This window comes from Canis aureus, chromosome 6 (assembly GCF_053574225.1).
Source record: "Canis aureus isolate CA01 chromosome 6, VMU_Caureus_v.1.0, whole genome shotgun sequence".
NCBI lineage: Eukaryota > Metazoa > Chordata > Mammalia > Carnivora > Canidae > Canis > Canis aureus.
Window position 1 is genome coordinate 23,555,150 of NC_135616.1, and position 11,966 is coordinate 23,567,115.

Consider the following 11,966-nt stretch of genomic DNA (forward strand, 5'->3'; position numbering starts at 1 on the left):
GATTGTATACCCCATCAGTGAAAAAAAATCAAGTATGCATATGTTTATTTAAAAACTGTATGTGGGGCACCAAGGTGTCTCAGTTGGTTAAGTGTCTGACTCTTGGTTTTGGCTTAGGTCATGGTCTCAGCGTTGTGAGATTGAGTCCTGCGTCAGGTTCTGCACTCAGCACGGAGTCTGCTTCTCTCCCTCTGTCTCTCCCTCTGCTCCCTCTCTTTCTCTAAAATAAATAAATCTTTAAAATATGAAATATTAAAAACTGTTCATGTATTTTACAGTACTGGTACTTTACCTACATTATACATGTAAAATTTAAGTGAGATAAAGATGAAATCATTACTTTAAAAATTTTACTTTACCTAATGTTATAAGAAATTTTTGTTAAAGTCGCAGAAATACTTTTACTAAAACCAGTATTGTTGACTATACTTTCTAGATTTTTTTTTTTTTTTTAAGATTTACTTATTTTAGAGAGCGCTTGCACAGGTGTATGAGTTGGGGAGCTAGAGGGAGAGGGAAAGGTCTCCATAGTTTGAGTTTATTTTAAAAAGGTGTTTATTCTTCACATTGTTAAAATGCCACCTTTACCTGAAGAGGCAGATTAGTATCTGCTGGAAAGATACAGAAAATAGTGGTTTACTAGTCTCCTCTTTGGAAGTGAAAACTAGGAGGCTTGCTTGCTGGCTCAGCATAGGATAGATGCATGTGGGGAGATAACATGGTTATCATCATAGAAGGGACTGTCATTGGGAGAGTGCCTACATCAAATACAGCCTTGTTGCATGTAGTTTTATTATGAAAAATCAAAAAAAGAAAGTTCAAAAAGAAAAGGATATGTTAGGCAGCTGATATAGTACTGCTTGTTTTTTTTATAAAAGAAAAATGAATAAGCAGTTTTCTAGGTTTAAAAACTCTTTTAACTCTGCCATTGAGATATAAGAACAGATATCTATATGATAGTTTTTTGCCCACTGCCTGTCTAATTTCTGTTAATGTGTCTGCTGTTGAAAGATCTTATTTCTATAAAATTGACCACTTTGATGAAATTCTGTAAGGCATAAGTGACAGTCTCCATCTGGGATATATGCACCCTTCCCTCTGAATTTCTCTGAGACTGCATATAACATATGGCTCTGGCATAGGGTCCCATTGAGGATGTCATATTGTTCTGTATAATAAATGTTGGAAAGCCTATTTCCTTTTTGAGAAATATGAACATAATGAACATTTAAATGTTTTCTTAGACCTACTCTACTTTGGAGGCCGCAGCTTTAAACCATATTCTGTGACAAGTCAAAAAGTTCACAAATTCTTGCTTCTGTCCCACCCTTCAAAAACCTAGTAGGCTAGGTAGAAGAGTCTCTTTGAAAGTCTGAAGAACCTGGGGAAATACCATGCTAGGGATTTAAGATAATTCTGCAAAATTCTATATTCTCTACCTATTTGTAACTACATCAATTAATTTTAAAGGATGTGAATAAGGATTTAATAAGCAATTTTCTAACCAGAATTTATTTAAAAACTAATTAAGGCCACAATTATTTCATAGTTTAGAACTATTTGAAGTTGCCTTTTTCTTTTTTTTAGAGAGAGGGCATGTATGTGCAGGGGAGGAGCAGAGGGAGAGGGAGAGAGAGTACCTCAAGCAGGGTCCACACCCAGCATGGAGCCTACATGTTTCTGTATCTCACAAACCTGAGATGATGACCTGAGCTGAAATCAAGAGTCGGACACTTAACTGACTGAGCCACCCAGGCATCCTGAAGTTCAGGCTTTTAAAACAAATTCAGACTAGTAATTTTCATTAGTGATTCAACTTAATGAGTCTGTAATGTACTTTATTACTTGAGGTATTAACTTTTCCCCCCTCTATGCTTCTTAGTAATAGGAGTGAAACATCTACATCTGATAACACAGAAACTTATCAAGAGAATACAAGGTAAGCTTTTGAAAATTCTACTTTAGTAAATATCTGTTACTTTATAATAGATTTTTTTAAATAAAATTTTTTTATTCAATGAAATCATCAGACATAATGCTAGGTTAGCAGTTTAGAAATAAATGCCACAGATGCTTTTACAGATCACGTTAAATTAGAATAGTCTAGCTCTCCTTTTTCACTGTGGTCTGGTTTCTTCCATGAATAATTTAGGTAGAGTTGTCGTTTGCTGAAATTCTGAGGTATTAAACTTCAGTGATGCATGATCCTCAAAATGTTTTGAAATGTTGATCATTCTGATGATTGATGCTTTTGTTTTTCACTTTTCCTATGAATTTTGTACGTTAGATTCCTAGACACTGGGATAGACTAAAGATCTGACTTTGATGGGAGTCTTTTTAAAAGTTTTGAGTTCTTAGATATGGGTTTTCCAAACTGGGACACCACAGGATATTTACAACTTTCAAGGGAGTTACAGTGACATCTGTTGGCCTTATCTGAATGACTAAACTTAACTTTTTTAGGACGTAACAGCTAGGTTTGTTTTTGTTTAGGCCAAAAGCACCTCAGCACAAAAAAAATGTACTGAGATATTTTAAGGGTACTGTAAACTGAGATTGTTTGGAAACATCTGTTGTAGATCATTTACTGAAAATAGTTTTTTCAAAATGAGGGAATCTTTGAATAATCTAATAAGTATAACTTAAAAAAAAGACAATAATTGTCCAAAGAATGGGAAAGCATCATTTTTATGTTTTGATTTCAAAGTAAGTACATTTCATTTAAAATTATTTTATAGTTCTGGGCATCCTACCTTTAAGTGTCCCTTGTGTCAAGAATCAAATTTTACCAGACAACGTTTACTGGATCACTGTAACAGTAATCACCTATTTCAAATAGTTCCTGTGGTAAGTACCCATATTTAAGACAGTCTTCTGCTTAAATATGTTGTTGCATTTATTTCACTTCATGTGTACAAGGGAAAGTAGTTGATTTAAATTTCAATGGGGCATTATCATTAAGGTAGGTTTTTGTCAACAAAAACATTAATGCCTGTGAAGCAGAATGAGATATTTAAAATTCCAGTAACTCACTTATAAAAAGGGAGATGCTTACTGTACGGGTAATATAGGAGAACAGCCTGGAGGAAAGTAAAATTGTGAAAGGTGAACTGGGGATTTTCATTTGAGGAGTGGCAGAACCAGACTCTGTTGGAGCTTCTTGATTTCTTAGTCTATAGGATGCAGGCAACTGGATCTGGTCTGATGGCTCTGCTGCAGGTAAATACACTTACAAATACACTTACAGAATCTAGTATATGAATGCATAAAGCACGGAAGGAAAAGAAACATACTTTTTGATGCAAAGATATCTTTTTGATGCCATTTTGAGGCTGTGTAAGAAAGGGGTGAGATCTTTTTGATGAATGAGGGAGACAGAGTGGAGTGCAGGATTCCAGCATTGTGTTAATGGTCCTACAAGTCCTCTTTTGGAACATGAGTCACACAGGTAAGTGATTTCAACTGTGAATGGAACAGGAGAAACTGAGCTGGAAGAGAGATTTCTTTTTAGCTGTACATTTTGATATATAAGTATTTTCTTCAGACATGAGTAGTAGGAAAATTTTATAAATAAAAAGGATTATAGGTATTTCTAAGTGGTTTTATTTGCTTATACTAGAAAGTTTTGAAAGAATATGCTTCAGTATCTATTGAGGCTGCCTTAAACTCTTACATAGCACTAAGGGAAACACACCACCTACTTTGCTCATTAGGGGAGGGTCAGTTACTGTTCAGTAAACAAATACAATTGCCAAAGATGTCTCCAGGAAAAAAATCTCACGTTTAAGATATTTCATTTGTTTTATATTACGTTGGCAAATTTTTGTTTCTGCATTATTTTCAGCACAGCATGAACTTTGGCTAGAAAGTTGCAAAAGTTCCCAAAAGTTTCTTCTAATTTCATTTGAACGTACCATCCATTTACTTTTTAGTGTGTCCTTCGTTGGAAACCTTAAGGATATAATTTAAAGTTTACTTCACTTTCATTTTACTTATAAATAAAATTAAGCTAATAATTATAGTTTTGTAGCTCAGATGAGATTACATACTGGTTAATGATAGCAGCTATGATTGGTATTATTAAGCTTGGGTGTGATGTTTCTGTTCAAACAGTTGTGTAGTTGGCAATTTAAGTAACAATATATAAGATCTGTATTTTTATTGTGTTGTGTTAATATAATTTATCTGAGGTAATTTGATTAGGAAATGATTTTATCCTGAAATTTGGATCTCAGAAATGGTTTTCATGTAAATATTTTCAGTAACATAAGCCTGTGTTGTTTTAATACTTTAAATAATTAGTATGTTTGATTATTTTTCATTATTTTTTACTTAAACATTCTGTTTCTCATAGACATGTCCTATTTGTGTGTCTCTTCCTTGGGGAGATCCTAGCCAGATTACTAGAAATTTCGTTAGTCATCTAAATCAAAGACATCAGTTTGATTATGGAGAATTTGTGGTAAGTGAAATTCTTTAAGCTTAAGAAAGTACCCTATAAATATTCAAGTTAAATTAACTTTTTTGATCTAGACTTGAGTTTTGAGACAAGTTGCTGTATCATACTGGATGGTTATAGAGCAAGTTCTGTTGTTTTTACAATAATATAGGTGTTTTTATAATAATAATTTGGCTTGTGAGAAGTGGTGAAAATTGAATTTACTGTTCACCTCCTATACTAGAGGGATAATTAACATAAGAAGAGCAAACCCCTAGATTGACAAAATGATGATTTATATGAAAACTGTCTAGATTTAAGGGATAGTTGTACCAAGTGCTTATAGAAGTAAAATTGGTACAACAGATGAAGGAGAGTGTATTTCTCATGTAGTATAAGTTGCTTATTATAACAGAGTTCTCATATCTACATGTGAGACACATTCTTTTTAAAAATGAGGAAACTTAATTATTAAATAAAGCCAAGTTGAGTAGAGTCTGGTCTTAGATGATGGCTTTAACACAGGGCATGAGGGAAGTTATATAATATAAAAACAAATCCCTAAATCAAAACATGGGGTTACTTTATACCTCCCAAATGTGTCATGATTTTTTAAAAAAAATTAGATGACTTTTTTTTTTTTGAAATTACATTTTATTCAACTTGAATGAATTAAAACCATACCAATTCAGTATTAATCCTGACAAAGAATGGCTGACACTTGTTTTCCAGTTTAAGTAAGCACGGGCAATGTGCAATTCTGACAGTGGCATGGACAGAATTTACATTTTTCTCTTTTCTAATTTTCCATTGTTAAAATTATATCAGGCTTGATAAATGCTTTTCTATTTTGTGGAATTTACATGTTTATTAGTCATACTGTTTTAAAATAACAAACGTAAAATTCAAGTGTACTTTTATAATTTTAGCATTTTTATGAAATACTTGTAGATTCTTAAATTCTCACTTTAAGAAAGTTTACTGTGGAGAACTATGATTTGGAAAAACAAAAATATATTTTATGAACCACTTTTGACCTAATTGTCCAGTTATATTATGCCACAAAAGAGTTTGTAATTTTAATTATTTGAGATTGTCAAGTGGAAGCCTATTTTAAAGCAAACCCATAGGACATAACTGATAGCAAGTAGAATTAAGTGAAGAATGGGAGTATAACTAAGATTGATGAGCTATAGTTTTTAGCTTCATGTTATGAATAAGCTGCTATTCAGTTCTCTTCATTCAACAAATGCTTATTTTCTTTAAAATGAATTTGTTGGGATCCCTGGGTGGCCCAGTGGCTTAGCGCCGCCTTCAGCCCAGGGCATGATCCTGGAGACCCAGGATCGAGTCCTGCATCGGGCTCCCTGCGTGGAGCCTGCTTCTCCAGAGGGAAGCTTCTCCCTGTGTCTCTGCCTCTCTCTCTCTCTCTCTCTCTGTGTGTGTGTGTCTCTCATGAATAAATAAATAAAATCTTTAAAAAAAATAAAATGAATTTGTTTTTAGACACTTGACACTCTTTTCTAGCGATGACAGAATTTATTATCATTTATAATTGTAGGTTACCTTTACCTATACTTTTAATTAATAACCTCATCATAAGGTACTGTAACTCTCAAATTTCATTCTCTGCTGATCCCATTTGAGAATAATTAATAAAAATTATTCTTGATTAATTACAACTGAACTTAATTACTAAAGTTCAAGTATTTAAGTCATATTTTAAAGGATAGTGTATATATTGTAACGTAAATATAAACCATTTCAAGTGTGTGTAATGTATTGGGCAAAGTATTGAGTAGTTGAGTATGTTTTTTTCATATTGACATGTTGACGTTGTTGTTTTTAGAATCTTCAGCTAGATGAGGAAACCCAGTATCAAACTGCTGTTGAAGAATCTTTTCAAGTAAACATCTGAAGGCTATAGACATCTCTGCATCTTTGTACCTGCAAGTGCCATCTTTAAGGGGAAAACTACATGAAGTCACCGTTTCAGTAACTTGATGTGTATATTAATAAAAGTAATTCAGTCTATTGGTTTAGGTTTTTAATTAAAAAATAAAGATGGGCTGTCTAAAAGCTTCATCTTATTGATAAGTTAAAAATTGAAAGTTAGGACATATCTTTAAAAATACCGAAAGGATTATATTTCATTAATGTAATGAAAAAAAGGGATTCCCTGTTGTACTTAGCTTTTTTATATTACACATTCTTGAATTTTTCCTTATGTTGCTTTTGAAATTTGGTGCAGTTCTTCCCATTGATGTTCTTGTACACAGGTAACACACAGTAGATGTGATTGATACAAACCTACCAAATCTGAGCCAGTTATCAGAGTTGCAGAATGGAGACTTGAAGTGCTAAATGAAACAATCCAAAGGAAATTTTTTAATACAGATTCTAGCTGAAGAATTCAACTATAAGAAAATTGTATTTATATAATGTTTAGTATTTTTGAAGACTTGTGAGATTTCTTTAATAATTATAACTTTAAAAAAATGAAAGTTCATTGTAAAGACACTCCCTTTTTGCTTTAGAAGGAAATACTAAGAAAAAAATTTATTTCTTAAGTGGACTGTTGGTAATTTCAAATTCTGTTTGGCTAATTTGTAAGCCTAAAGTATATTAAGCTGAATTACAGCTCTTTGGCCTCAGAATTTTCAATAGCCAGTATTTCTCTTTAGCTAAGATGAAACTTTTATTAGAAACTTTCAGTTGGTGATATCATAGTCTACATGTATATTTAAATGAGAGGTTTGGCTTCATCTCAGTTTAGAAATTCATCCAAAGCTAAAGATGTATATGTATATATGCATACACTTTTGTATGTGTATATACACACACATGTATGCATGCAATTTGTCAGGTTATATATATACAGAATTTCTATTAAAATTTTAAAAATGGACAAGCAATATGGAATTGAAGTATTTATCTGATTTGATTAAAATTTTATATATCACCAAATTTTTAGAAAGTAATAATAAAATGCTAAGTGGTCTAGTTGGCTACTATTACACCTTAAAAGTTGAATTTACACACACACATAATTACCTTGTTTATATGGTGCTCATTTGTTACTCTCAAAGGTAATGCATGACTATGAAGTAATGAGAATGGGTGCTATCAGCCACTCTTTTTCACTACTCCTTAGTCAAAACTGGGTTTGTTCTTAGTATTTATTAATGAAAATCACAAAATAACTTGTACTAGAAGGCTTAAATCACAGAAAAGAGGAAGAGTATATTAGCTGACATTCCATACTAATATTCATTGTTTACGCTTTCTTTAAAATAACTAAAAGAACATAAAAGAAAATCTCAAAAGTAGTTTGCTGCTAATATATACATATATTGTACGAAAGGGTATATTTTGGTTTTGTTAAAGCCCTTGTTGACTTTTCTACAGTGAACATTTTTTTTAACTTGATTTAATAAAAATGTTAATTTTGGAAGTGGAGTTTTGTAAAAATGTTTTTCAGTCAAACAGTAATAACTATGGGTAGAAATAACAATCACCAAAAAAGCCATACATCTTGATGAACATATGCCTTTGTTCTGTCATTCGAAAGAGTGATGTTTACTATGTGCTTGAACATTTTCTCTGCAGTTACATGAGTGTAATTGTAAGAATAGCTGTTTAATGAACTCTTTTTTAAAAGATTTTTGACCATAGGTTTTTCCAGTTTAAAGCAATAACTTTACTACTTTCTTTCAAAGTTAATACTTCGAGTATATCAAGTTTTAAACCATTCTGAGATTTGAGAGTTTCTTTAAAGCAAAATTGTAGTAGAGATCATCTTGATGAAATTGTGTTTTGAAGTTTGTGGATTAGTTAAATATCAATAATAGTCTTGTGTGTCTTTCCTATAAACGTTTTCATAAGGAAAATATTGACTATTTGCTATTATCTGGGAATTCCTCAGTATGGAAATGTTTGTTTAAAATCTCACCTTTTGTCAGTGGATTAGGAATAGGGACAGGCTTTACAGATTTACAGTTTAAATTCATGAAAAGTGAATTTATTCTTATTTTTAATATGCTTATAGCTGAGTCAGAATAAAGGAGGGAAACTATTGATTTCTGATAACCTAAATTTCAAATACCACTTATAGGAAAGCTATTTCCCTCAGCAAACAGTTTATGTTGTTAAACAGAGTCTTATTTGAGATGTATTGCTTTATTTTTCAATTAAAAGTGGTTTTCTCCTACTTGTGTGTCTAATTAAAATTTTGTCAAGAGGCAAACATGATAACATTTAATTCTCATAACTCACCCTGGAAGACATGTAGGAGATAACCCGTTATTTTGCACTTCAAAAAGTAGATAGGGGAAAGCTAACACATGCTGATGCTATATGTTGGATTTAACTTTATAAACCTATTTTATCTTTATTTTAAGTGTTAATCAACTCATAAGGCTATTTTGTCAAGTGTTTATGCAACAAGATTTTCAAGTCCTATTAGCAACGAGGCAGAAAAGTAGTTAAGTGGTTAATAAACACTTTTATATGGAGAAGTTACCCTTAAGTAAGATATCAGAGTTGTAAGAACATATTGCTAAATACAATGTCATATACCTTTTGGGCTACTTAATAAGTACTAATTATGACCTTCATTGAATCCTAACTTTTATAGAAATCCATTAAGGCTGCTACTCAAAAGAATAAACCTTTTGAGGAGGTGATGACATTTTAGCCTTTGTGACCCAGAAAACATGTAAATACATGTAGAATAAAATTCATGATAGAAATATGAATAAAGTAATCATTCCATGATTCGACTTAGTGTCAATATAATTTTCTGATTATGCAATACAATTTTGAAAAAAAATTCTGGAATAGAAAGGAGTTACATTAAGAAATTAAAAGAATATAGGAGCCTCAAGAAAATGAGTATTACCACTTCCATTCCCCCCAAATATGACAGCAATTGTCCAAATCTGGGATTGAGGTGACAGTCACCACACACACATACACACATCCCAAAATAAGAAAGATAATGTGTGTATTCCATTATGTACTTAACTGACAAACTTGCATTAAACTAGACCAGTTTATTGTGTTTATTTATTTATTTTTAGTTTACTGTATTTAATAGAAGTTCTTGAGAGTGTAATGGTGAAGGATATACCATTACAGAATTCAAAATGAGCAGGGCACGAAACTGAATGTGGAGGAGACTAGTCATCTGAATTACAGCCATTCTATATATATAGAGAGAAGGAACACATAAAATGTGAATGAAGAAATTTCATACTTGTCAATGTGGCAAAATAATGCATGATCATGTGCACAAAGTGAATGATAGCCCTTAGATCAAGGCAAAACATTACTAGAATCCCATAAATACCCTTATTTTGGCTTGCAGTCAAACTCGTCACCACCACTAATTTTTAATACCACAGGTAGTTTTGCCTACTTTTATACTTGATAGAAAAGGAAGCACACAATAAAAATTCTATCTGGCTGTTTTTGCTCAACATTATTATTTTTTAAGATTTTATCTATTCATGAGAGACACAGAGAAAGAGGCAGAGACACAGGCAGAGGGAGAAGCAGGCTCCATGCAGGGAACTCTATGTGGGACTCAATCCCGAGACTCCAGGATCACACCCTGGGCCGAAGGCAGGCGTTAAACCACTGAGGCACTCAGGGATCCCCCTGCTCAACATTATTTTAAGGTATTTATATGCAGGTTTTAATTTATATGTAGGTTTAATTTAATTAATATATAGGTTTTAATATGTGACTTGTCTTTTGTGCAGAACAGAAAAGCTAAAATAAAAAGCCTTTATGAATGTTAGATCTATTCCAAGTGACTGATGTATGTTGTTGGCACTCACAGGTACCAGATATAGGTGAAAACTAAGAACTGGCTGGCCTTCCCTCCTCAGTAACTGGGAAAGATGGATGAAGAGAGTAGCCCCTGACCTTTCTCCTCAGCTGCATGGAGGAGGTTCTTTCCAGGACATTTTGCAGGCAGCAGATTTTACTAAAAGTAAGGACTCTATTTCCTGGAAATTGAGTCTAATGTCACCAGTAGAAACTTAAAGAGGAGTTACACTGAATACAAAAGAAGGGAAACTGAAAATGTTTAAAACAACCAAGCCTAGTTTCTTGGGTTAGAATGGTTTTGATGATTCTGTGGGTTGATACTTAACATAGTTTTAGACAAATTACTCAGCCTCTCACCTCTATGAGTTGTGAAGATTGAGTAAGCTAATATACAAAGTGCTTGTTACCTTTACTCTTCCCATGTGTTCAGTCCATATATACCAGTTGTTTATATCTGGCAAGTCTCTCGATAAGTCCTGCCAGGAAAGCCTGGGGTAATGTATTTTTCCTTTCAGAATATAGATCCTAATGGGTTATTAGTTTTTATTATCCTAAACTTTTGCACGAAAATCTGATACATTTTTTTTTGTCTCCAAGAAGTACAAATGCTCCAGATAAGGAGGAATTCTAAATAAAATAATATATCTTTTAGAATAATCCTTATAAAGAATAATCAGTTGATACTCATACTAAGTAATCAAATGTAGGCCCAGGATTTATTGATGAGAAATTTATTTAGCCTGTTCTCTCCCTGGCCCGGTTTTATTGAGATTTAATTGATATACAGCACTGTAGAAGTTTAAAGTGTATAATATAATGGCTGATTGGCTAATTGTGAAATGATTACCACAGTAAGTTTAGTTAACACCTATCTATACATACAAAAAAAAAAAAAAAAAAAGAGGGTTTTTTTCCTTGTAATGAAAACTCTTGTAATTTACTCTTTCAAAGACCATACAGCAATGTTAACTATAGTCCTCATGTTGTGCATTATGACCGACTTTATTTTAAACATGCCTAGTTCTTAGCCAATAACTAACATGAAGAAACTTGCTGTCTAGGAAAAAACTTACTTTGCAATATTAACAAATCACTTGAATAGTTTATATATCATCACTTGAATAGCTTATATAGATAGGTTTATCTAGGTTATTCAGTAGTCTTAAAGGGTTTATTTTTTAAAAGATTTTATTTATTCATGAGAGACACAGAAAGAGAGGCAGAGACACAGGCAGAGGGAGGAGAAGCAGGCTCCATGCAAGGAGCCTGATGTGGGACTCGATCCTGGGACTCCAGGATCACACGCTGAGCCAAAGGCAAACCACTCAACCACTGAGCCACCCATGTGTCCCTCTTAAAGGGTTTACATAGTTTTTCTGAACTTTTTGAAATATTCCTGAGTGTTGAGAATATTGCTTTATGTTAACTTTGTTTTTCCATTTCTAGATAGAATTGATGCATTGCATCTTAAAAGCATTTTATTTCATGGTTAAAAAGTCATTTTAGGCTCATTAGACCAACAATTCTTAACCGTCTTGGTCTCAAGACACCATGACACTCAAATGATTGATGTAAAAAAAATTCTGCTGTAGCATATGATCTAAGTGTAAAAAAAAGGTAATTTTCTAAACATTTACATAGTTGGGGTGTATTATTATTATTATTTTTTAGTTGGGGTGTATTAACAAAAAGT

At 32.6% G+C, this 11,966-nt stretch overlaps 1 protein-coding gene across 5 annotated transcripts in view; it reads left to right on the forward strand.

Moving 5' to 3' along the window:
* RNF138 (ring finger protein 138) overlaps positions 1 to 7,892 on the forward strand; it is a 33,751-nt gene extending 25,859 nt beyond the window's left edge. For all 5 annotated transcript variants that reach the window (XM_077900368.1, XM_077900370.1, XM_077900371.1 and 2 more), the window contains 4 exons: positions 1,883 to 1,939; positions 2,739 to 2,847; positions 4,355 to 4,462; positions 6,288 to 7,892. In XM_077900368.1, the coding sequence (XP_077756494.1) occupies positions 1,883 to 1,939; positions 2,739 to 2,847; positions 4,355 to 4,462; positions 6,288 to 6,356 (343 nt within the window). In that variant the 3' untranslated portion in view covers positions 6,357 to 7,892. The remainder of the gene's footprint in view (positions 1 to 1,882; positions 1,940 to 2,738; positions 2,848 to 4,354; positions 4,463 to 6,287) is intronic.
* Positions 7,893 to 11,966: the final 4,074 nt, after the last annotated feature.